General features: G+C 38.3%; 1 protein-coding gene across 2 annotated transcripts; it reads right to left on the bottom strand.

Annotated features, from left to right (window-relative positions):
- Window positions 1-579: 579 nt before the first annotated feature.
- Window positions 580-26,024, bottom strand: LOC139941564 (uncharacterized). 2 transcript variants are annotated; one of them, XM_071938125.1, is made up of 2 exons: window positions 25,613-26,024; window positions 580-7,550 (listed from the first exon to the last, which is right to left on the bottom strand). In XM_071938125.1, the coding sequence occupies exon 2, from the start codon at window positions 7,486-7,488 to the stop codon at window positions 4,543-4,545; it is 2,946 nt and encodes a 981-aa protein (XP_071794226.1). In that variant the 5' UTR covers window positions 7,489-7,550; window positions 25,613-26,024; the 3' UTR covers window positions 580-4,542. The 2 variants fall into 2 exon arrangements, with proteins under 2 accessions (XP_071794226.1, XP_071794225.1); XM_071938124.1 differs by lacking the exon at window positions 25,613-26,024 and adding an exon at window positions 25,311-25,595.
- Between the last annotated feature and the right edge of the window lie 1,752 nt (window positions 26,025-27,776).

Below are 27,776 nucleotides of genomic sequence, written 5' to 3'. Positions count from 1 at the left end.
CTAAATGCACATACATGTACATACAACCAAACGCGCAAACAGATTTTTAACAAATGTACAAACTACGAGTTTTCCTTACATTGCAAGCAGATTGTCAGTGTCTATATAATAGACCTTTCTCATGAATATGTAAATTGCACATAGCACATGCGCACTAACATTTTGGTTGGCAAAAATAAGGAAACATTGCACTGTTTTGTACGTGGCTAATGGCTGTGTGACCCGAGGCATTTGCGTGTCTGCTTAGTGCACAACTATGACAATGGCCAACCAGTAGGATCTGTACGCATAAGTACATGTTACATTATTAGCATATTTCATGGGAAGGGTCCATTTTAATTTTTTACATTTTTCAACAAAAGGGCATTTATCAATGGGAATAAAAGAGTATAGTTACTTGTTCTTAACTGGCAGTTAAAAACCTTTCAAGGTCATTGCCATGCGATCATGGCCACGACCCTGCCGGTTTTACAAACTTTTTTATTCCCTTAATATTAATTGGACTTTGAATTCCAACAGTGTACATTGTAGCTCCAGTATACCTGAGAAATGAGACCTTATGTCTGACAAGTGAAAACATTTCTTGACATTTTATAATAGCCAACAACAACTCCTCTTTATTACCTTCATTACTTAAAATTAAAACACAAATAATTCACCTCAAATGTATGGAGCATAATATGTACACAACTTACTTTGCCTGACATTTTGATATCAATAATAATTCATATGTGAAACATTAATCTGGTGGAACTCTCTGACAAACATTCTGACAACCTGTTTTTTTAGTTTATTTTTTAAATGAAAGAAGGAAATGATTAAGTCACAGTTTGAACATCTTTGTGCTAATTCTTTCCAATGATGCAATGCATCATAGACTTATTGCAGCTTAAGAAGTGGACACTGTCAAAACCGCTCCCTCTGAAATAACGTAGTTAACGAGAACGGAAGAATTTTTCACTAAAATATTTTAATTTGATTTTGATTTTGCAGTCTTGAATTCAAGTGGTCTCGAATTCAATTTAAGTGTTTTTCCTTCTGTTATTATCTTGCAACTTCAATGAACAATTGAGATCAAATTACACAGGTTTGTTAATTTGTGCATGTGTTGAGATACACAAAGTGAGAAGGTTGATCTTTGACAATTACCAACAGTGTCCAGTGTCTTGAAGAAAAAACTTGTTGTATAGAATGAAAGTTCTTACACCAACATGTTATTCTTGGGTATTGATAATACTACATTTACCAAAGCTTTAATTGTTACAAACAATCATATCTGCTGAACAACTTGGAATATATGTAATTTCATGCTGTTATTTCAGACATGATAAACCAATTTTAACCTGTTTTTGCTTCTGGTCTAAACAAACATTATCAGTGCAGTCCAGGCCATCCAGCAGTGTCCACTAAGAAATGATGAAAAATTATAATATTTATTTATCTTTTATATGTATATGTAGGCCTACATTGGGACAAATGATGATACACTTTTGTAACGGGCAACTTAAAGCGATGGTCACTATTGATAATTACTCAAAATAATTGTAGCAATTAAACTTACTTGGTACTAGCAATTGAGAGCTGTTGATGGTATAAAACATTGTGAGAAACGGCTCCCTCTGAAGAAACATATTTTTGAGAAAGATGTAATTTCTCACTCAATTTAGCATTTTATTTTAAATCTGAAAGCACACAAAGTAATGCAACAAGAGTATTTATTATTTCACTTTTCTTTTGCAACTTCGATGACCAATTGAGTTTAAAATTTCACAGGTTTTTTTGTTTTATGTGTGTGTTGGGATACATCAAGTGAGAAGACTGGTCTTTGACAATTGTCAATTATGTCCAGCGCCTTTAAGAAAAAAATTGTTGACTTTCCCTGCCCGACCATTCAAAACCCCCCCGACCCAATTTTTTTTCCCCATAAAAAACAACCTTTTCAGCTGATATTTGTTTCAAAATGTACAGGTTTGAAAAGATGTTTAAAGGTTTTTATTCATGTTGACAAAGCAAGAACAATTCTTCAAATATTTACTTGGGCTACACTGTGCTTGGTTGTTTGAAAAAGTTTACAGAAAATGTCTTCTAGGAGTTAAATTTGTTTGACAAAACTATTGAAAACATCAAAAACACACAAACCCTCTGTTTTACAGTGATTGTGATGATTTCTTTATTCTTGTTTTCATATTTGGCATGTCAACAAAACTTTATAATAAAACAATTAAAAAATAAACCTTCCTCCCTCCCCCATCCGCAAAAAAAAGGACGATCAACATTTTTTTTTTTTTTTTTTGCCTTATACAAAGAAACTAGCCCTACTTTTTAAAACACATTATTATGATAAACTGTTACAGCTTACAAGAATAACTATTCTTATTGGTTTCATTTAGTTAAAAATTTAACAAAAATGATTTATCTCAACACTGTCAACATGGTCAAGGATAATATGTACACAACATCTGTACGAATTCTACTTTATAGCTGGTTTTCTTAGACCAAAATTTTCTTAGATGCTTGATTTCTTAGACCAAATACAAATTCTACTTTATGATAGCCATAATAGACCATCCTGGTTTTCTTAAACCAAATTTAATTGAAAATTGCTATTGCAAACTGCTCACCATAACTGTTGCTGCACAAATTGTCAATGGCCATTAAACCATGCATTCTGTTGTTTACCTTAAATGACTTAACTTTGACAATGCAGTCATTCAAATGTTTCAAGGTGCAACTGGGGATAAAGAATAATGATAACAAAGCCAAGCACCCGGAGTTAACAGAAGCAGTGATAGTAATTGGTAGCAGAGAAAAAGTAACAATCAATCTAATGGCATTTACAATTGGTTTCCTTTATGAAACCAGAGCCGCATACGGTATGAACCACATTCACCAGCCTTGTATCTATTACTTACTAGCTAACTGATAACAAACTCAACAGTTCAGGTTTGTGGTACACCTTGTGAGAGATCCATGTTAAACTAACCTGCTAATCAGGAATGCTGAGAAAACCAATGACTTATTTAAGATCTAATCTTATAATGGTTCTCATAGATAACTGCATTTTGTATTCCGATAAATAACACCATGAGATATTTAGATTACATGTTATACATGGAGTAAATGTACTGTACCTCACATCCAAACGACAAGCATGCAGAGCCTGATTTATCTAGAATGATTGTGACACAAGTCAGCATTTCAGTTCACCATGAACATCAATTGCTTCAAATAATCCAACAAGGTGACATCAGAATGATGATGCCACAAGGTTATTTAATAGTTGTACAAGTATAGAACACAACACATAGATGATTAGATGTACATGTATCTGTTCAAAAGTTTGTAATACGGTACTCTTATTATTATCTAAAACCCTAAAAGCTGTTTAACCTGTGCGACAATAAGTGGCAGCTGCATACACAACAGATTGGTCATTGCATGCGTAAAACTCTAGGATTATGTATTAGGGCCTACATGAAAATATTTCCCAACACTATCCTGACTGCAAGTGTGCATTAATGTGTTTGTGTTTCACATGCAAGCCAATTACAGTTCATATCTTTGAAAATCCCATTGACTAGTGAAAATAGTACCATACAGTTTTGCAGTGTATGTCAAAGACTTCTTTAGAAAAAAGGATAACAAGACAGTTATCATTACTAAGGTTGTTAATTTATTTTTAAGATATAACACTCATTAGATTTCATGTCCTGGTAAAACATATGTTCCAGCAAAATATTATTTCATTATTTTAATTTAATTTTTGTTTACAACATTCATGTTCCCTAGTTAACACATAATGATATATTGTTAAGCACAAAATAATTTGTACCAGCCCTTGGAAATGCGAATTTAATTTATGGAGATATGAAACTACTTAAAGTTCCATTCAAAGAGCCCCCCTTATTTCAATAATAGTCTGTTACCCTTATCGAGTACATTTGAATGATCTATCACCTTTGCAAACCTGTAACTTGAGATAAGTCAACTTTCAGTACGTTGTCTAACTATTTATTGCACTTTCTCAACAACAAAAAGTGTTTCTTTTTACTGAAAACGATTTTGTTTGCCTTTGAATTACAATTCGTTCGAGTGAACTCAACAATATTTAAAGGTTATAAAATTGCTTCAAGGAAGAAAAATAACATAGAAATATCACTTCAAGAAAGCAAACTACTTTTTAAGGGAATGACAAACACACTTAGATTCTATATTTTACCTCTCATTGCTACAACAGCCGAAGTACATTACAGTGTATAATGCAGGTTCAGACTTGAGAGATCATGTAAGCCACAACCTACTCTCCTGGGAAATTTCAGACAGAGTACAAACAAAAATCATATTACATATCAAAGCCATGTCAGCTCATATCAACCACACAATTATAAAAACTACAAACACATGTAAAAACTGTTATCCATTCTAAGCAGTATAACAAGACAGTTTACCATTTTATTTACCTATCAATGAATACTAAATACAACTAAGTGAAATCAGGTGTTCTTTAATCTTGTTTTTAGATGTATATGTACCAAATCTTAATCAGTTATGTGGTTCTCTAAATATGTGAGTTATGAAACCATACTTATCTCCACAATTACGACCACAAGTATGGCATTCAAATGGATCATTACGGCCATGCCATCCCATGTGAATGGTATGCATTACCATGTCCAAAAACACTATTCCGCAGTGATTACATTTTAGGTTGTTTGAGTTATTTGACAGGCAGTCTGCACACTTCTGGTCAGCAGAACTGTCTTTCTTTGCAACAGGACTAAGCGCAGTTGTTGTTCTGACTTCTTTTTGTTGATGGTTAATATTCTTAGCTTGATTAGGAGTACCAGACACACTTGTGTGTACTGATCCTTCTGAACTGAGTGTACTTGGAGGCCTGTCTTCTGCTATCTGACTGCTATCAGGCTGTGAAATTTCAACACGCATATTGGGTGTACCAACAACTGCTTGCTTGGATGGAGTCTGTCTGCTTGGACTTATTGAAGCTGGAGCAGGATACACATGCACAGGATGTGGTTGTGTTTCACTCATTTCAATTTGCTCATTTGGAGCCATATCATCAAGTTGTTCTTCTTGATCCATAACTTCATCTTCTGGCTGTACAGTAGCACTGTAGTCCTCAAAGGCTAGCCGCTTCCCACGATGTTTGGTCAAGATATGCTTCTTGATGTTTGACTTTTTGGTGAATCTGGTTGTACAGTACACACAACCATGTACACCTTTCCCAAAATGCTTTTCCATATGTACATAAAGCTGCGTTAGGTACTTTGCTTTGAAATTACATCTGATGCATTGATATATCTGAGCACTATTATGATGTTGCATATGAGCCTTAAGCACAGCTTGAGAAGAGAACAATTTACCACATTTCTTACAATCATATGGGACAATGTTTAAATGCTTACACATATGTCGCACGTATGAATTGCCTTGTGTAAAGCTTAGCCCACACTTACTGCATGTCATTGTTTTAGGCAGTGCATGTTTCTTAACATCCCCTGTTAGTCCTTTATTTTCACTTGCAGACACTTTATCAAGTAATTTGTCTGTTAGTTTTGGCAATCTGATTTTTAGTTTCAGTTTTGAGCCGTGTTTGACTGCAGCAGCAAGAGCTTCTTTAGAGATAGCCTTGCTATGAAAAGCAACAACATGTCTTTTCAGAGCTTCACCAATCTGAAAAACCTTCTCACAGATGCCACACTGAAAACTAAATTTCTTTCGCTCACGATGAGCTCTCATATGACCACACAGGGAAGTCACTGCCAGAAAACATTTTCCACAGTTCCTGCACTTATAAGGATTGCCACTTGCATTAGCGTGCAGGAGTTTGATATGGCCTAAACACTTACAAAGGGCTGAAAATATTTTTCTACACAAAGAGCATTCAAACCGCCTCTTGCCACTGGGCGCAAGACTTTCCTTCAAGTAATTGTACCCAACCATGTTTGGCCCTGATTTTTGACAAATGGTACATTGACATTGTTCTGTAATACTTGTTTTAGATGGTTGTACATTACTTGGGCCGGCTCCATCAGGATTTTCATCCATTTTGTTGAATCTCTCTTCTCTCCCTTCCTCATCTTCATTCCCATCAGAGTCTTTCTGATCTTGCACCATACCATGAGTCATTTTGTGCAATTGCAGCAGATTTTTCCTTGCAAAGGCTCTACCACACTGACTGCATGTAAAAGGTCGACCGCTTTCATGGCTGGGAGAGTGTACAGCAGGTGCAGCTGAACGACTGTCTGTTGATTCATCAATCTCTGTTGGTAACTTTTCTCCTTTATGAATTGTAATGATGTGATTGAAAAGATGGTTCTTTTGTGTAAAGTTTCTTTCACAGTACTTACAGTCAAAGGGTCGCTCATTTGTATGCTTTCGCAAATGCTTCTGTACATCTCGACTGCTTACTGCAGTGTAATCACAATGCGGGCATGTGGCCATCTTATTTGGTTCATGCACTTTACGTCGATGATACCACAGTCCACTTGAAGATGCTGCAACAAAATCACAATCTTCACAAGGGAATCCTACACCTGGTGGTCTACGCTCATACTGACCACTACTACCAACACTTCTAGCTGGGCTAGGCCCTCTCTCAAGCATCTGTCTCAAGCTTGGTGGAGTTTCATCATCATCATCCTCTAGATTTCCATTATTACCCTCATTCTCAATATCAATATCACCCTCACTGCTTGGTCTTATTTCATCATGAGATAACATCAAATTTTCATTTGAATCATCATGATCTACCCATGAGCCTCCATCTCTCTCAGAGTCAGGGTCTGGTTCACCGTCTGACATTGCCTCAGACTTAATAATAAGCTGTCCTGGTCTCAACTCATGTTTTTCTGCCGGAGGAGATGAACTATGCTCACTTGTGTGAAAGTTGTCACTTGGTGGGACCTCATCACCTTCGATAGGTTCATCCATGGACAGAGCATGATATTGCTCCATGTGAGCATAGTAGCGTTGCTTATAAACAAATGTCAAACCACAGATCTGGCAACAGTGCCACTCTTTTTGTTTGTCCTCTTCTGTTGGGTGCATTTTTTTCTGGTGATACCACATGCTGCCATGACTTCTACAAGTGAATTCACATTCACTACACTGAAAAGTATTGACTGTTGATTCATTTCCATTACTACTTTCTGATTGAGGTGTGTCCTCCATATTTGACAAACTTTCCTTTCCGTGAACCTGAACACAGTGTTTTTCTAAATTTTTGAATGTCTGGTAGCTCTTTCCACAATATCCACACTTAAAATCTTGGGGTAGTTCACGAGAATGCTGCTTGGTGTGAGCTCTGAATTCTTGTGCAGATCTTGTTGCAAAGTTACAATTATCACAGGTACGCCAGGGACCTTCGTATTCCAAACCGTGACGTTTCTGATGCTGGGCAAGATATACAGGTGATGTAGCCAAGTATCCACAATGATGACAGCTAAGCATAGCATTGCCACCACTCATAGTGAGGAAGGTCCTTGCAACACAAGACTGCACACACAGCCTTCTTTGTCACTCGCACAAACCTGTTGAATTAAAAAAAAAAAATGCTTACACAAGCCCCAACAAACTAGCATATTACAAGCTTTGGGTAATACAAGGTTTATTTAGGCCTGTGAGTGGACCCTTAAAATAAAGCTGAAACACTACATGATCTAAGAATGATTGTGTAACGTCAAGTGAGTGTGTGTCATGCATTTACGCTGGTCGAATTGGGGCAACCCATTAATCAAGTAACTATGCTTATCTCACATTATTGTAGTTGTACAATGTACATTACTGTTGCCAAGCTTATATACATGATATAAGGCATGCCAAGCTTATAAGGTATGTGTAACCGAGTTCATGGAAATTACAGTACAGACAGTGACAAACGAGTATGGTTTTGAAGTAGTGTTATTGAGTTTATTCTGTGTACGTGTATTTACAGGTTAGATGAAAGTTACGACCATATCAAACTAAAAACGACAGTCATATGGTTCTGGGGAAATTTCTTCCTCAATCCCTGCCTCAAAAGTTTGGGTTACTTTACCCAAGGGCTCAAATAATCAATTCGCAGCCCTGGGACAATTTAATAAAGAAGGTGTGGCACCAATCATACCAAATGTGAGAGTGTGCTGCAGCTACCACTTTGCTATCCCCAGATACTATTTTGGTATTCATGGAATGTTTTATCCCATGAATACACAAGCTGAGTAAATTAGGCAAATTAAATACAAGCGTAAACAAACTAAAGAGGGCGCTATAGCGTGTACAATTGTTGGAAGCATGGTGGCACCATAACAAAATGTAAACAACTCCTGGTGCGTCGCGATTGCAAGTGCATCGTCATGCTATATGTACATGTATGGAAAATAAGACAATGTGCCTGGCAGCGAGGATTAAAGAATCTGGCTGGTCACAATCGGCCGAGGATGAATTTGAACGAACCGATGAGTGAAATACAACCAAACTTATCGTTGAGACTGATCAAAAAGAGATTATTTACAATGATAATATACAGAATTCGGATCATACTCCTCTGAAAGAGTAGACGAATTGACCTCTTTGAATGATCCTCTCTCATTATCATGAAAAGACAGCAATGTTAATCCATGGTAATATCGTACACAAAAGAAACACACATGCAGGATTTTCAATGAGGTAGGAAGGAATGGACACAGTCTGCTCAGTGCCTGTCGCACCAAGAAGAAAGTGAATTCCGTCAGGCCACCAATAACAAAGTCACCATCATATGAAAAAAAAATAACTATGTAGTGTTCAGGAAAAGAAGAGTCCCAAACAGTCACTTGAGAGACTGTATTTTTATCACTGCCTTAGGTAGTGCAAAAAGTATGTACACAATATAAAAATGTCACACTAAATCTACTATGTACGTTCCTCTGCGTATTGTACATGGATGTGAACAGAGATTTCATTCTACTGAAATAATCAAAGATTGGAAGTGGGTAGAAGGAATCGACCACAAGAATCAGCAAAGTGAAGAGTACCACCTTAAGTATTGGCAGAAGATATGCTGGAATCATCAATCCTAGTAAAAGTGTAAAGGTGAGCAAATTTATGATTTCTCTGTCAAACCTTCTGGCTGTAGTAGTTTGTTGCTGAGACAGCACTGATTTGGGTAAATGAAAAGGGGTGGAATGTTTTCCCTTAGTTGTGCGCTGAGATCTTCTAGTACTAGTATTTAATTCTCTTTTCTTTGAACTTTCTGGTTCAATAGATGAAAGTACGACGGCGAAGTCTCGGACAGAATGACTCGGTCTGTACACATAGGTTTTATTCTATTCTTTTATTTTACAATTTACAATTTACAAAGAGAACCACAGCTAACTTGGTACATGGCATAGGTTGGGGTTTTTTTAGGGGGGGGGAGGCGTTGACAGTTTATTGGTGTTATTTGAAGACAGATTGTCCGTTATTCCATTCTTGTATTTTAGTACAGTTTAAACGAGTATTTACAATGTACATTATTTTGATTCAGGTGTTTTAGTTATCAATAGGCAACTTTTTTTAATTGTAATATTATTTTAACTCTAAAAAAAAACTCTATTGTTGGTTGCAAATACATGTACATATACATATTTTGTGTTGTCATTATTATGGAAGTACATGTACATGTACATGTACATGTACTGGTTTTTTTAAACATAATTTCTTGTCATAATTCTGCTCACCAAGTTCGATTGTTGTTACCATGTTAATCATAGTGTATTGTTGGCAACGTAGGACAAGTTTATGTCACATAAGTGCTAAATTAATCAATTTAAACCACCCCCACCCCTCTGCAAGACACAAAATGAAATAATATGCGTAAATTATTATGGCTTATAAAATTATTTGTGACTACCTCTGGAACAGAAAATTGTTACGAACTAAGACAATAAACCAAAGCAAAGCTGCCTAATCCGTTGGTAGATACGAAAATCCTTCCACTGTACTGTACATCAGGGTTTGGAAACGTCCTTCGTATTGCTGCCATCAAACATGATGGGAGTGGCACCGGTTGCACGGCCAAGATACATGTAGTCCTAAGCTCACCACTTGTGGATATTCAACATGGCGATATTTCCTGTGAAACAAAACAAAAGAATTCATACAAAATTATTAACATTAAAGATTTGTGGTTTGCATGGTGAAGTGTCGATATTGTTTGTGTGAACCTAAATTGCTTTAAAACTATACCCATGCCAAAAGGCAATCATAATCCTAAGCAAACAGTTACAACATGAACATGTACATGTATGTAATGAATGTATTGCGAAATATTTGTGTAGATGCACATGTGTCAACCACATGTGTCAACCACCACAGTTACTTTGTGTTTACCTCCATGCTTTGTGGAGTAAAAAAAAACTAACATAGCTCTATCTACAATATCAGTTGAAACTGAAATTGTATGATTTTTGCCAGTAAGTTATAAAACCCAAGACCTAAATTACACCCCCAACTCATCTCTACTGACTAAGTGCATGTGTTGTTCACACTGTACATGTATTATGACGTGAATTATGACGCGAGGTAAATAGTAAACCTTGTACATCATGTTTGTTCATGTTTTAGTCAAGGATGGCCTATACAACTATTTTTGGCAGCATCAATAAACTGATCAAACGAAGCATCATTCAGTATAATTTATGAATCATTTTGTGGGCTTACCAGTCTGTCTTTAGTTGTCGATCATCAGGGTTTGGCTCATCGTCTTCGGCCTGACGATCACCGTCACTGTGCTGGTTAACTGCAGGCAGCGGCTCGAACCGCTATGGCTCAACGCCACGCACTATTTCTTTGTAACACGTCTTCAGCTTCTCTCTCGTCTGGTGAGCTCCCCTCATTGCTAGAGCTCCCCTCACTATCCTCTGAAGTGCCTCCCTGAAATGCCTCTTCATCCATACTGTGGTCTTCCCAATACTCGCTGCTATCGGATATTTTCGCTGTTTTTTGGGGTCGAAAAAATTCAGCCTATAGTGTCCGATGTTATTCCACATTCTTTGTATAGAAAATACACACACACGATCGACCCGATACACTGTACAGAGCTAAGTGCGTGGTACTACATGTACGTTACACACAAAGTATGTATGGTTCGTGGGTCACCGGCTTTTGCCGAGTTTTTCTGGGTCAGAGTACGCCGTTCTACAGTTTTTTTGCATGAAGAAAAAGGTTTTATTTATCAGAAAAATCCACACACGTGTTTGACTGCGGGTCAAAACAACCATGCAGTCTGGTTCGCCCAATTCCTGAGGGGAGAAAGCCACAGTCTCAGAGACAAGTGTTTCTATTGGCTGTTGAATTTCCACATAGCGCGTAACAAAGTTTCCCATTGGTCGGTTTTGCCCTACTACCAGAGAGCTTTGTAAAAGTATTGAACATCGGGGAAGAAAACATAAGTCGTCGACGGTGATTTCTTATTATTTAGTGTCGTTTTTCTTGCAGGAAAAAATATATTAAATATGAAAGTGGTTTTTTTTTCAATCAACATTTTTGTATCAAGCATAAATGCAGCAAAATATGTATCGCAAAATTTGCGATGCACTATTTAAAATTGCATAGCAAAACAAATCAGCGATCAAATAGGCGAAATCTTCCCTGGCCAGGGATAAAATTCCCTTAAATGTGCCGCACTTGTAGTTCAACCGCAAAAGTTAAAAATTGTTATACTATGTTGTAACTTGATACAAAGTATAACAATACTTCAACATTTTTGCTTGGTATGCCTCTGCTCACTATCAAGAATGAGACTCCTTATCATCAGCCTTATGTGTGCTTGCTGGGCGAAAGATCCGAGTTCCCAGTCAGGCAACTACAATTGGGTTTTGACATCGAATCCCGATGTCAGATTTTACGCATGAATGCTCCTCGCAAGGCATCGACTGTGTGGAATTTTTGGTAAATAAATGATGGCAAATAAATGATGGCGCTGTCCAATTCAGTGACATTTTGAGACTGTTGACTTGATACCATAGGTTTGCAAACCATAAATGTTTGCAAGGTGTATGGGTGGGGCCCATGTCAGTTTAAATATATCTCTGTCAGTTGGGTTGACCGTAGAGTGTGTGGTGAGTGGATATATTTGGGGTAACCGAGGAAGCCATTCTGACGGTTGCATCATTGGTTTGTGTGGGTTGGGTTGAGACCGCGGGGATATTTTTTCAGATCCCCTTTATAATTATAGCAATAACATGTTTTCGAGTGTGGTAAACGAGTTGCTTTGAGTGATTTGCAAGAACACGTTCCTCGCATGGGTACCTCCTCACAATCATCACTGTACTGTTACGTGGTGCAATCTCATGTGGTCTTTGAAGTGTGGAATGATGACGTAATAGAACTCTATTATCTTCACGATATATTGCCAAAGGGCCAAAAATTACAGAAAAACAAAGTAAATATTGTCTGTTGTTAATTTTTTGTCTGGCACAGCACTACTGTAATTTCTCTGATTATTGCAGCCTCTCATACTGTACCTCAAATTTATCATAAATAAAAACTTTGTCAAGCGTCCATATTTTTATTTAAGGTCATAAACGTCAGTTTTGAACGTAATACCTTTACCACTTCGTACCCTGGACACTCTGTACCTTCGGGACACTTCTTACCGTAACCATTTGGTCACTTTGTACCGTGTACTAAGTGACCATCAGCTGTGTCACTTCGTACAAGTAAAATTATAGTAATGGATAAGTATATATAACTGAATACTTCATGAATTGTCATTTAATGTCTAAAATGTGAAATGTTTAAGTTGAAATACCTTTTTGGCCGTATTTTACTTATTTCTGTTTTGTTTTATCATAATATCATACTCACATAAATATCAATATTTTATATATGAAATTTTCATTAGTACTGTTAGTGTTATATATAAAACTATTTGTAAATTGTGAAATGCCTGTTTGTGTGTTTCTTAATATTTGTTTTAAAGGCAGTGGACACTATTGGTAATGACTCAAAATAATTATTAGCATAAAACCTTACTTGATAATGAGTAATGAGGATAGGTTGATAGAATAAAACATTGTTAGAAACGGCTCCCTCTGAAGTGACGTGTTTTCAAGAAAGAAAGAATTTTCTACGAATTTGATTTCGAGACCTCAAGTTTTAAAGGTAGTGGACACTATTGGTAATGACTCAAAATAATTATTAGCATAAAACCTTACTTGATAATGAGTAATGAGGATAGGTTGATAGAATAAAACATTGTTAGAAACGGCTCCCTCTGAAGTGACGTGTTTTCAAGAAAGAAAGAATTTTCTACGAATTTGATTTTGAGACCTCAAGTTTAGAATTTGAGGTCTCAAAATCAAGCGTCTGAAGTGTTTTTTCTTTCATTATTATCTCGCAACTTTGATGACCAACTCAGCTCAAATTTTCACAGGTTTGTTTTTTTGTGCACGTTGAGATACACCAAGTGAGAAGACTTGATTAAACTTGATCAACAAAACTGTATTGTATCTCTTTTTGAATACGTGTGGCTCTGAGAAGAGCCGTTTTGTTTGTGGTACACAATGACCATTCAGATGGCTGGACTGTTGAGATGGCTGCAAGCTGACAGGAGGGCTGAAGTTGTTAGGTGGCCTGACTCATACTGATCCCTAACACCTGCCCTTGGAGCCTCTGATACTTCTTTCTCTGGTACCAAAGCAGCTTGGACTCCTTTACCAGCCTGATCTGGATGGTGACGAAGGTAGATTCTTGATGCAGAAGCTGGATTAACTTGTAGAACTGGACTCCATGGTTGCCTGCCTTCTGGTTGATGCGGTGATGCAAGCCTTCGACACCATTGTTTGTCCTAATGCTCCTCATGAAGGCTGACCATGATGCAGGATAACACTGGTTGCTGGCCAGCCAGGTTCGCTCGATATATACTCACAAAGCTGAACCAGTGCTGGTGCCTTGGCCTTTTCTTAGATCTTCTGGAAGGCTTAAGGGGTGCTCTGCGGGCAGGAACCGTAGAGCCATCAATTTCTTGATGAAGGCGTTGACCTTGAAGGGCACCAGACCAAGGGCTTGACACTGGCGCCAAACTGCTTGAGTCGAGAGGAAGAGACACCCCTTCACAGCTGCATGTGGGAAAAACTCTGCGCACCGCTGACCAGACCACCTTCTCAAAGTCCAGAACCAGCTCTGTCAGGTTCTGACCCCCAGATGGCAGCTTCCCTTGAAGGTCTTGAAAATCTTCTTGTAGTCTTTCTTCGTCTGACTTCCCATAAAGCAGTTTGCTAGCGGCACCTGTTCCTGTCACCGGAGTCACCCTTGGAAAAGGCATGGATGGTTAACAACTGATAGATTGGCCGTTTCACTATCTTGAAATTATCGTCTAGATACCATGTCTTTGCCCTGTCGAGGGCCGCCATCTGCTCTTGGGTAGAAAATATTACATGTCGGGACTCCTGACATGAATATCATTCTGAAGAAACCCCTCCGGGACGCTGTCCATGATGAGCTTGGGGTTCTTGGGGCCGCTGGCTTTGACGGGCTCTGTTGGAAGCCCATTTAAGGTTGCTTGGTCTTGGGCATGTGACGGGAGCATCAGCGGGCACCATCTTGGTCAGCACTCCTTCAACAATGTCGCTGGCTGGGCAGAAGACATTCTCCTTGGCTGCCTTCTTCACTGCAACCTTCACAGCCACAGCAACCTCTCCTCCGGCAGGGTAAAGGTGATTTTTGTTTGGTCCAAACTTGAATCAATCACCATGCTTAAGGACAGACATGGGGCAACGCTGGGGTCTTACTCCGCAAGCCACACACCCATGCAGGGAATGGAGAAGTGGGGTCCTTTTTCCATTTCATGGTGTATGTGTAGCCATTTGAGTCAACCAGAATGTTTTTTCCCCGAACTGTACCTCCAGTGGTGATCTTGAACGTTTTCACAGGAACATCACCGAGTCCCTCGGATCTTCATGAAGAGTTGGGTCCGCTATCGTGGCTTCCTCTTGTGCCTGTGGGATTTCGAAATTATCACTCAAGTTGAATGACATTTCGTCATCCACAGCCATGATCTCTCTCCAGAGAGATTCCAGTGTTGCAGGTTCGATGCTGCCACCGCTCACACCGCTCACATAGAAGTGCATGCTGGTTTGACCATACGTTTAACGCATAATGCATGGTATCAGTGAGCCATCTTGTTCTTGGTATTGATTCTTGGTATTGATTCTTGGTCTTGATTCTTGGTCTTGAGTCTGCAATCTTGAAGTGATTGTACTTGATCCAGGAAGGCCAATGTATAGCAATACGGCTATGGCTATATCATTACAATTACTTGCTTCAGTGAACTTGCACTCTTTGCATTGGCGGCATGACAATGGGTCATTAGGATCGTGATGTTTCGGCGGTGTGTGTGTGACTGTGGCGGCATGACAATGGGTCATGAAACGCGCTTTTGGTTCTGTGAAGTTTTGCCGTGTGCTGTTTTGCGGTGTGATGTGACGGCAATAGGTCATTAGCTATAATGGGTCATTAGCTGTAATGTTCTGTTTACTATAACGCAATCTATTGATTACCGCAGTTTGCGTACCCCCTCCCCCCGACTCATGATCATAAAACAAGTAATCTAATAAATCACCATTTGGGTTTGATTCATTTTTATGTCATAGCCTACTCATCACAGTCAAGATGTAAATAAATAAAACACCATTTGGGTTTGATTCGTTTATATTTCATAGCTAGTCTTGGCCCAAGACTATGGTGCTTGATTCTGGATAGTGTAATATGCGCAGTTGAATCGCCAAAGCGCGCCCGCCACGGTATGATTTATTTAATTGGACGGCTTGAAATCTAGACTACACAGGCAAGCTACCATAGTCTTGGTAATCCTGCAGCGCTGCGTGCACTGTGGGCGTTGCCGTATTATGTAAATAAGGCCGTTGTCAAGGTTGTGTAATGCATATTCAATATGTGAACAACATGGCAGCGCCCAGCAGCATGAAGTCTGGCCACGGTCGCATGGTCGGACGTACGGGACGAACGAGTGATAGTATGGTTTGCCTGGCCATACAAAACAAACATAATGCAGGGATTTATATTCTACATCTCCTTTTCCCAGAAAACCAAATAATAATTATTGTCGTTATTCTGAAGAAATCTAGCTGACTACAGAATGTCTGACAAAATGCTTGCATCTTCGTTTATACATGTCGTGTTTGTTTCATGGTTTCATACTTCCCCGAATGATTTGTCGTGGGCAGATCACATGAATCACAGACAGAGACGAGCTACTCGCAGTGCATATAATACTACCATGGAGGTACAAACCTCCATGATACTACCGTGTATAGTAGTTTTACTACAGCAAACACTATTCACTGTACATGTACAACTTAATTGTCGTTCATGCATCGACGCATCGACTTTGCACATGTATTAAACGTTAGGGCTACTATTACTAATTGTGTCACAAGCACATGAATACATAATATTTCTAAATAAAGGCCAACACAAATTACTTGTTCATAAAATTGATTTCTTTATTTTTCAAAGAACAGTGGTTATTAAAATGATCAGGTTTGAGAACAGGCTATAACAAGAAATACCCCACAATTAAAGCCTGAGCGACTAGTGAAATTTGCTTCTCAACTATTCGTGCCTCAAATATTCGCAACTTCAACACACTAGTCATAAATTTTTCATGCCCCAAAATGCATTGCAGCGTATTATTTGCTGCCGGTGCAATATAGTAAAACTCACGCTGAAAGGATTTGCGGATTGTGTCACTTTATGTCTAGGGCTGGGCGACTGTCACACTTGTCGCACAGTGGAGATTATTAAAATCACTAGTCGTGTTGCGACTACTTTTTTTTATTCCTTATTGAATAATCGTGCTGCCAAGAGTACAACAAAAATAGTAACAACTTCCTGTTTGGTGAACCGTCTATTGTATCGCTCACAACTATTCATGGCAACATAATTTACTTACGAAACACAGTCAGTGACTCCAGTGACAATCCTTCAATCCTCTAAACACGAAATTTACCATATTGCCCCTGCGGCAAACAAGTCGTGACTACAGGGTGTTTCAAAAAAAAGTATACATTTAGTAAAATGTATCCCAATTGGATTTTTTATAAGTTGACACAAATTTTGCACTAAGAATTGGTGGACCAAGGTCATAGCTTTTTAATTTTTACCAAATCAATCCTCAGCTGTTCCGCATGAGTGAGCACTAGCTAATTACTTTTGTTAGATTTTAATTGGCTTGTGCACAAAAGTGAAAGGATTTTAACCGGATCAAACACCTTAGTAGGGAAGGTGGGGTATGTGTTTTGCTGCTCACAAACTTTCAATGAAGTGCCATGACAGAACGTCAAGCTTTGGTACAAACTGCTAGTCACCTCTGTTTATTTCAACATTTATGCACTGAATTGAGTACTTTTGTAACATGGTTCGTCCACCGTACACACAACAGAGATCCTTTCTGGTATCAGAGTACCATCAAACTAACAGCATATCTGCAGTGCTTCAAGGTTTCTGACAAACATTCGCTGTTCAACACGAGTAACACTTTACAAAAATGTTGTGAAGTACCAGGCTACAAGTCGGAATCTGACAAAAAACGATCTGGCCGACCAATAACTGGTCGATCTGCTGCAAACATCCAATGTTGCATTTCTCATGATGATTTCAATTTGGTCTGCGTCTGAACTTGGTAAACCCATGGAGGACTGAGGGTTCATCCAATTTCTTAGCAAACTTGTGAGCAACAAAGCACATGCCTCACCTTCCCTACTACGGTGTTTAATTCTGTTAAAATCCTTTCACTTTTGTGCACAAGCTAATTAAAATTTGACAAAAGTAATTAGCTAGTGCTCACTCATGCGGAACAGCTGAAGATCGATTTGGTAGAAATTAAAAAGCTATGACCTTGATTTACCAATACTTAGTGCCAGATTTTTGAAAACTAAAAAAAACATCCATTTGGGATACATTTTTCAAAATGTATACATGTACTTTTTTTTTAAACACCCTGTAGTGTCGTAGTCATGACTTTTTGAGGTGTGACTAGTCGAGTAGTAACTTACACTAGTGGCCCAGGCTTACTGATGTCTGGTTGTGTTTCGTAGGTAAATTATGTTGTCGTGACTGTGAGCGACACAATTTTTTCAGCAAGCAGGAATAGTCGCAACTATTTTAGTTGTTATGGTGGCTCGATTTACGGAGAAGGTGAATAATGGCAGTCGCAACTCGACTAAGCAATAACTAGTTGCGATTTCGACATTAGTCGTAGTGCGTACATGTACCACTATAGTCGCCAATCACAGGCTTTCCCACAGCAGCATTTAAAGTGCACAGTTATCACAGCAGTTATACACAATATTGTTTGTATGTACTTGTGTGAGCGGCTGAGCCTACGACAACTCTTCTACATTGTGGGGTGCAATAACGTTTTCATCTGATTCTCTGTGTCTTCGATAGTTTATGGCAGTTGAAAGACCATTTTGCTCATCTCGCCCAACTCTTCCAGTTAGTTGTACATTTTTATCTTGGTGTTCAAAAACATGACAAACATCAACCCCAGTCCAAAAGCATCGGTTGCTAAGAGTATGCACACAGCTCCCTCAGGGTTGAAAAAGCTATGTAAACTCATCTTGAAAGTCAATCTCTGTATTGGTATGGTATGATACATGTCGACATTAAATTGTGATACGTTGGTGGAACTTTGCAGCAAAATGTAGAGTACAGTTCTTCACATATTGTCTTCCTTGATTGACAGTTAATATGTTCCATCTTTTCCTTTTCTCTTGACGCTTCCTCTGCAAAACAGCAAAATATCTCTTCCACAATTATACACGCTTGAATCTTGATTCTGTCACAGATTTGTTTCTGTTGAATCAAGAACTCCATTCCTTAATAGACTGTGCAAGTCTCGCGCGCACCGGAGCGAGAAAACACGACAACTGAAGAACTTAATTTTTTTATGAATCAAATCTTTGCTTTAATTTTTTCTTAATGCCGAATCTGAACAACAAAAATACCCATTAGAGCTTGTTTAAATTAGTTTCAGCTTTTTAAACTAATGCACAATTATTGGTTAAAGTCTATGTATAGACAAAAGTAAAACTCTGGGACAAGGATGTTTGTTTGATCTTAAATGTTTTGAAACCCCTTTTGTAAATCTACGCCCGAATGTGAAACTACTGAAAGCTGGTTTATACGCGGACGCACGATGGTAGCAAGGGCGTTAGATAAACGCGTGACGCATTTTAAAGAGGAAGCCGACGCCTAAGCGACCAATGAAAAGGCTTTCCACCCCGCGCTGCCAAAACAAGCGTCTGCGTAAGTTTCGTGATCGGAGATGGGCACAAATTCTTAATTTTTTACAAGTAACCTGACCTGAGGTCAAGTTTGAACATCGGTTTTTCTTCGTTTTTATGATGACTTTATTTTTACTTTTATATATGTTGTCAATTAGTATTACATTTTTAACAACATATGTCATTTTCATGGTCAGAAACTATATTAAACTAAAGTAATGGGCGAAACAAAATCTCCCCAACGTAAAACTCCATAAGGTTGGGACCACAATGGTCCCGGAAGTTCAAATCTGCGCGAGACTTGCACAGTCTATTGCAGAGCAGTCGATTGCCCATTCATCTGACAAGACGAGGCTTAAAAAGTATCAGTACTCCAAGGTGGTCATGCAGCAGTTCTCTCAAAGCAGACTCCTTTCCTGGAAATGTGCCCTATCAGAAGAATGACACAAATACAAATCATAGAATAAGTTCAGTGATTATATTGGGTCTCATTGTGTTAAACTTTTTCTGCATCAAGCTTAATGTAAAATATGTACATCTGTTTTGATGGTTAATATTAACCGTTGACCATCGAGGGTTACGATCATCAATCAACCCAACTATAGCAATTGCAAACAATTGTTAATCGCTTGTGCACAGAAGGAAAATGTCAGTTAAAAACAAAAAATGTCAGCCAATGAGCCATTTTCAAATCAAGGGATAAGCATCTGTGTGCATTGAAGTGTTGGTGACTCGAGTCAGACAAATCCAACCTCACATTAAGCTGGGCTCATACTACTCCTATGATGAACTATGTTCGTTCCACTACCGAAGCAAACCCAAGGAGTAGGCTCATACTTCCTGCGAATGCGAAGTGGATTTTGGTGAGGCAATACTTTTACGAGCTGCCCTTCCATAAGTGAGACACAAGAAAATTTCGCTTTGCATGATGAAATAGCACTGCTATATTAGTATTAGCAAGAAGAAGGAGGTCTACCTGCATAAATAACAACAAGTTTTGAAGTATTGTTCAGTTCAGTTCAAATTAGGTATTCACAAACATGACAAACAATGACTATTATTATACTTACAACTTTACGTTTTCTAATTCTATACAGATTCGATCAATATAAACAAGATTCTCTCCACTCACCACTTTGTGACACTGACAGCTACATAATGACTTGGGATCCATGACTTGCTCAGTTGCAAACGTTGGTTGTATGTATCATGCTCTAGTTTCCCCTACATGTAGTTTATTCACACCTGGACATGGTCCAACTGCCTGCATGCAGCAGACAAAGCACACGTAGAACTGACGGAGTTTATCGCAACACAAGACCGTCCGCAGAGAGGGCACTAGCTTGTGTATTTTGACATATAGTCCTTAAATTTATTGCCATGTAGATAGTAGATTAATATAGCTTCGGCTTACTTGTTCATCTTTAGCATTCATAATCGTGAACATTTCTTATTTTCTTACGATTTTTCCTCCACGACCAACACGGAGCTGCCAATGCCGTGTAATCAACATAAATGACCCCGGGGTCAACTAATACATTATGTTAATTTATTACAACGATTGCACGGTGATTGGTCCGTTACAAAGCTGAAACAGAAAACAATGAAAAAGTTAACACAGCACTGCAGGATTACCAAGACTATTGTAGCTTGCCAGTGAAGTCTAGATTTCAAGCCAGCCAATTAACTAAATCATACCATGGCGGGCGCGCTTTGGCGATTCAACCGCACGTAGTACACTATCCAGAATCAAGCACCATAGTCTTGGGCCAAGACTATTTCATAGCCTACTCATCACTGTCAGTCAAGATGTAAATAAATAAAACACCATTTGGGTTTGATTCGTTTTTAATTCATTCTCATCACCATCAGTATAATAAAATAAATAATTTGCACGGCGCCCCCAATCGGTGCTGAACTACAATATTGACTTGAACTTAAGTCTATTGATGACACCATCTACATGTATTAGCAATGTGACCCTTTATAGAAATGATGCAGAAATCAAGAAACAATTCAGAAATCCTGAAGGTACGTAGTGTCTCATCTGAAGGTACACATACGAAGTGTCTAGTGAATGAAGGTACGAAGTGTCTCAAGGGAAGGTACGAAGTGTCCAAGGTACGAAGTGACCAAAGTCACTTCGTATCTTCAAAAGGTACGAAGTGCCCAGGGTACGAAGTGGCAAAGGTACGAAGTGTCCTGACACCATTATTTTTTTGATGGATTTTAAGTGCTGGCCAAAAAAAATTGGCAGATTTGCATGACATTCCAGAAATAGACAGACTTTATTGCAAAAGGACATTTATTTACACTTGTAATAAGATTGCACAGAAAAACATGTGCTAATCACGCGAAAACATGACAGCCAAAAAAAAATTACATCGCTGGAGATTTGAAAACAGATTACTTATTTTTGACCAGGTATCGCAGAAAACATTGTTAAAAAATAGTTATGATTAACGTAGTTTCATTGTATTTTTTTTTATTAATATCAAAGTTATTGAATGTTTAAAACATTGGCACCCCAAGAAAACTGGGTAATTCATGTGTTTCTTATTGTCCATATTTTTGACAAAAAATTACGAAAGGGAAATTACGGATTTTTTATTTTTATTTTATTTTATAAATTGTCAGATTTTGATTGTCTTTTGCTTTTAAATTATTTGTCAACATCCCACACCACCTGTGCATTCAAAAGATAAATAAATACCCCTGAAAATATAAGCATTTTATCATTTAAATACCTCAATTATCTAAGAGGTTGTTGAGATCTCTGTCCAGAATGCTAACGTTAGGGACTCAAAATCTTCTAACCTCGATTTATTTGAAAGACATGGGCCGCCAAAATTGTGTATAATAGGTACATGTACCTCTAATAGTTGTATAAATTAACAAAATAGATTTGACTACGAATTTCAGACTTACAATTGGATCATACATGTAATTAAGAATATGACGGAACTATCCTTAAATGAACATTTTAGTAAACCTAAGTATACAATTATATAAAATATCTGAAAAGGTCAAAAATAATTGTTTTGAAAAATGACATTTGAGGTTGTAAAATGGTCCATATGCCTATAGATAGTAAATAAAATATAAATTGTACATGTGGTGACTAGGAATTATATGTTCGGAGCGATTTCAAATCGATTGGCAGACTTAAAGCCATTGGACCTTTCGGTAAACAATATTGTCCAAGGCCCACCCTTCGTGTATCACAACTTCTATATCAAATAACAAACCTGTGAAGATTTGGGCTTAATCGGTCATTGGAGTCGGAGAGAAAATATTGGGAAAACCCACCCTTGTATCTGCGCGTTTCGCCGTGTCATGACATGTGTTTAAAATAAATCCGTAATTCCGTAATAACGAGAATTGATATTGTTTTACTGTTTTCTCAAAAAGTAAAGCATTTCATGGAATAATATTTCAAGAGAAGTATTTCACCACTGGATCATTCCGTGTCAAATCACCCAAAAAAAAGACAATTTTAAACCCTACCCTCTTTAAATTTGCTCAAATTTTTTTTATGGGGTAATAATGGCTCAACAAGCTCAAATTTCAATTTTCAGCTCTATCCGATAAACGGTTTTCGTGCTACGGCATGCACTTTCTCGTTGATTTCGGTCAAAATGCGCCTGACCTCTGACATTCAAACAACCATAAATCGGTAACCATTGGGTCAAATTTGTTGAAATTGGTGTCTTTTGAAAGGAAATTGCATAAGCTTTCCAAATCTGCCATTACTTTTTTTGTAGGAACATGTTTAGGTTTAGTAACCTTTTGACCTTTACTTTGACCTTGGATTTGACCTTGTGGATCACGTGATCTGGAGATGAACTTCGGTGAAAATTTACTCCCATATGTTTTCTCAACAATATAAAAAAATTAGAGATATAATAATTTTGGCTTGCTTTCAGGCTCCGCTCAAAGTTGCCCTACTTGCCTATTCCTATTCAAAGTACATTCACATTACATACATGTCCATACATATGTATATCATGATGTTGCTAGAGGTCCACTAGCCTCACTTGATATACATACTATGGACATGTACATGTATGTTATGTACATGTGTACTTTGCGTAGGAATAGGCCAGTAGGGCAACTTTGAATGGAGCTTGAAGGCAAGCCCAAAATATTGTAACTCTAATTTGTTGATATTGTGGAGAAAACATATGGGGGTAAATTTTCACTGAAGTTCATCTCCAGATCACGTGATCTACAAGGTCAAATTCAAGGTCAAAGTAGAGGTCAAAAGGTTATCATACCTAAACATGTTCCTACAAAAAAAATTAAGACATATTTGGAAAGCTTACACAATTTCCTTTTCAAAGACACCAATTTCAACAAATTTGACCCAATGGTTACCGATTTATGGTTGTTTGAATATCAGAGGTCAGGCGCATTTTGACCGAAATCAACGAGAAAGTGCATGCCGTAGCACGAAAACCGTTTATCGGATAGAGCTGAAAATTGAAATTTGAGCTTGTTGAGCCATTATTACCCCATAAAAAAAAATTGAGCAAATTTGAAGAGGGTAGGGTGTAACCCATTGGGTGATTTGACACGGAATGACCCCACTACCTTCTGTAAACCCTGTAAGTTATTTGTAAATCTGTGAACTTTTTTTTTTTTTCTGTACCGAAAGGGTCCAATGGCTTTAAAGCCATTGGACCCTTTCGGTAAACAGTGTTGTCCAAGGCCCACACTTAGTGTACCACAACTTCTATATCAAATAACAAACCTGTGAAAATTTAGGCTCAATCAGTCATCGGAGTCGGGAGAAAACGACGGAAAAACCCACCCTTGTTTCCGCGCGTTTCGCCATGTCATGACATGACTGTGTTTAAAATAAATCCAGAATTCTCGTTAATGAGAATTTACATTGTTTTGCTGTTTTCTCAAAAAGTAAAGCATTTCATAGAATAATATTTCAAGAGAAGTCTTTCACCATTGCCTTCTGTAAACCCTGTAAGTTATTTGTAAATCTGTGAACTTTTATTTTTTTTTCTGAACCGAAAGGGTCCAATGGCTGGAATGTGTAAGTCAAATCTTCTTATAATATAAGAGCTGTCAAAGTCAAGCCATAATTTTTTTTTTTTTTTAGCAACCAAAAACTACCATGCCTTTTGATTTATCGAATTCGCACCTGCTTGAAAGGAGGGGGGTTTCCCAATGAATGAAAAAAATGTGCAGGAATTATAATAAAAGAAGTTTGTGTAAACTTGTCAGTCAGTGGAGGTTACTGTTCAATGTCGACATGTTTTGGCCATCCGTCAAGTTGTCTCAAAAATAGAGTTGTCTGATCTTAAAACTGTCAAGTTGTCCAAACGATCAAGATGTCTGAACTGTTGAGTTGTCTGAACGGTCGATTTGTCTGATTTCCCATGTTTTCAGGTAGTATAGTATTAATAAAGCACTATACAAAACAAGCATGACAAGCTGATGGCTAGTGCCACCTCACTTCACTACTGTTTTTCAACGAAAATGTACAAATGGATAGACACTAGATACTTGATAATAACTGAAAAGTGACACTATAGTTTAGTCTTATATGAAGTTGAATCCCAAAATGGTAAAACATCAAAGTATTGTATTTTTATTGGCTACAGAGGGGAAGGCTTATTCTAATGGGAGGCAATGGTGATTGCTGGCCTTGCCATGCCATCGCAGCTAGCAGTAGTGGAGACAAAGCCAATCACTTAACCGTGCTACCTACAGGAACAATGTCGCAGGGAGAAAACCTCGGAACCTCTACTATATGTTTCTACCTCCAATGGCAACGATAGGAAGCCTTCCACAGGGCATACAAAAATAGCAAACAAAGGAGTCTCTTTGAATCTTTCTTTTTAATTTCAAGCCGTGTGCTCTGCTAGCTGTTCATTCAATATTGGGCGGCATAGGCCAGCAATGGCATGTAAAACACGGAGAGAGAAAAACGACTCGATGTGATCACGATGTGATCGAGTGATATTATTCATGAACAGGGAACGATAGTACTCCCTAAAATCACCTTAAAATACGGAAACTTACCATCGTAGAATTGCTGTAAGTGTAAACACGACCTGAGAGAAGCTTCACTAATAACGTACGTACACAGATAACATCAAGTAAGGTGGGTATTTAGATGAGAAATGTCCATTCCAAGAATCCAAGTCCAGCAGAATCGTGCCGTTTTAAAACCGCTTGCAACCGTTCCAATCTCCTGAGCTAGCTATGCGGTGGTGTGCACACAGCTCAGAGGAGACACTACACGTACATTATATAGGTTGAGATGCATTAGCACTGGCACAACAGCAGCGCTAGTGTAGTACTAGTAGACAAAAGAATCCTACCTTGCAAGCTAGCAGCTAGCTACGGGGGTATTCCTACCATGGCCACGGACGTCTAGCATGGTTAAGTATCTGCATCTTTCTATTCATTCAGCAGTCTCCCTCAGAGACCATCAGACAGGGCAAAGCAGTTCTTTCGAGGATCATCAGAGGCCGCCGCAGCCCCGAATCGCCAAGTATCGTAGGACGTCCTGTTTTCAAGGTGTCCTTAAAATCGTGGCAAATATTTTACCTCTCAGGGCGCGATGTAAAACAAAATGTTTGTAGCTTGACTTTGCCAAGCAAAGAGTCTCCTCTCCCTTGACCAAAACTTAGAAGACACACGTACATGTAATGCGCTCCACTGGTTAGTTGCACTTGTAAATGCAAGAAGTTTGATATTCTAGGCATTTCTACAAACAACGGTCACAATTAATGTTGGTGGGGCCTACCGACAAAAGTTTCATCAAACACTATTTCAATTCACAACTCACGATGATATAATATTTGGTTGGAGATGTTTATTAACATTTTTATTAATATTAAAATTTAAACATCAGCTTGGTGATTCAATTATCACTGTTTATTTATACGCTTTATAATAAATGTTATTAAGAAAGGGAAAAAAGGGGGGAAATCAGACTTTTTGTTAAATTTTTATTACTATGGTAGTTTTTAAAATGTCATAACAAAATATTTAGAATAAACTGAAGACAACTGCTGACTATAGGAGTAAGTCTCACAGAACACTTGCGTCACTGCATATGTTTCTTAATGGCTCATTCACCGGGAAACCATACATGTACATTCTCGTTTGCCTCAAGGAGTCAAAAACAGGAAAAACAAATGGGAACCAGTTCAAGTCATCGAAGATCGGTGTGTGGTGTCAATATTTCAATGTCCATCAAGTTTTAATATTTTGTTTGCATACTTCTAATAAACAAATGAAGGTCATTAGGGCAGCTGCATCAGTTGATATAATGTCATCATTATTTATCCCAATTCAAAGAAAAAGCCATAACATTGAAAACGGGAAGTGGAGGATACATGGTCACATGTTGTCGTACAGTATTTGTGCGCGCATCTAGCTAGACTTGATTCAAGTCTTAGATCGCAGTTATTCTTCCGCATCTCCGCCACAAAAAAAACGCCCCACATTAATTAGCTATCACGCGCAATCTAGGCTTAATGACGAAGGTTGGTCACAAGAGGGCGCTGTTTTTAGCGGCTTTCAGGGGTGACTAAAAAGCCACGATCAAAGACTTGGAACCAAGTCTAGCATCTAGCAAGTCGACCGATCTATTTCTATGACAGGGCCTGATACAGGCCCCACACTCGACAGTTTCTAAGCCATGCCCACAATTTTGCATTTATTTCAACGTTGGCTCGATCAACCATGGAGATATGGCTGAACTTAACCATGGAGGTAACTGAACGTAGGCCTACGGAAGCATGAGGTATTGACCTCTTAAAGACACTGGACACTATTGGTAAATAGTCAAAGACCAGTCTTCTCACTTGCTGTATCTCAACATGCATACAAAAATTAGTAACAAACCTGTGAAAATTTGAGCTCAATCGGTCATCTAAGTTGCGAGATATGTAAATATAAGAAAAACACCATTGTCGCACAAGTATTATTGCTATTATTATTACTAGCGGGATGCCGCGCTTTGCGCGGCACCCCGCTAGGCTATAAAAATCCTTTACACAAATATTTCGAAATGTGGGTGAAGGTGTTATACGCCTCTCTCAATATTTATGCATGGCTTCATAATTCTAACCCAAAATGAAGCTATTTCGCACGTCCACCACTACTTGCAGTGGCTGTACCCACCTCGTTTTGGGTTAGACAACGTACCTTATGCATCTAGAAACTATAAGGCTCCCCCGTGATCCTTATAGGGTTCTAATATGTTGGGCCTCCCTAACGTTACACGTTTTTTAAATCAGCGTTGATAGGTGAAACTGACCGTTAGCCAGCAATAACTAAAGTTTCTTTTGTACTACACTACCAAAACTTTCTCCACACACTCAATATACATTCATAATGCTTGCATTTCCTTTTTAAAAAACATCGTCAAAAATGACATTTTTACGTCCCACGATACATAGCGTTGCTACAGCACAATAAGTAAAGCGAGTTTTTGGAACATGCTGTGTGCCACAAATTTAATTTATCTACTGT

This window comes from Asterias amurensis, chromosome 9 (genome assembly GCF_032118995.1).
Source record: "Asterias amurensis chromosome 9, ASM3211899v1".
In the NCBI taxonomy this organism is placed as follows: Eukaryota; Metazoa; Echinodermata; class Asteroidea; order Forcipulatida; family Asteriidae; genus Asterias; species Asterias amurensis.
Note: the sequence above shows the minus strand (reverse complement) of the source record. Positions and strands in the feature narration are given on the sequence as shown.

Coding starts and splice junctions, on each gene's coding strand:
- LOC139941564 (XM_071938125.1), bottom strand. CDS start 7,488: ATGAGTGGTGGCAATGCTATGCTTAGCTGTCATCATTGTGGATACTTG.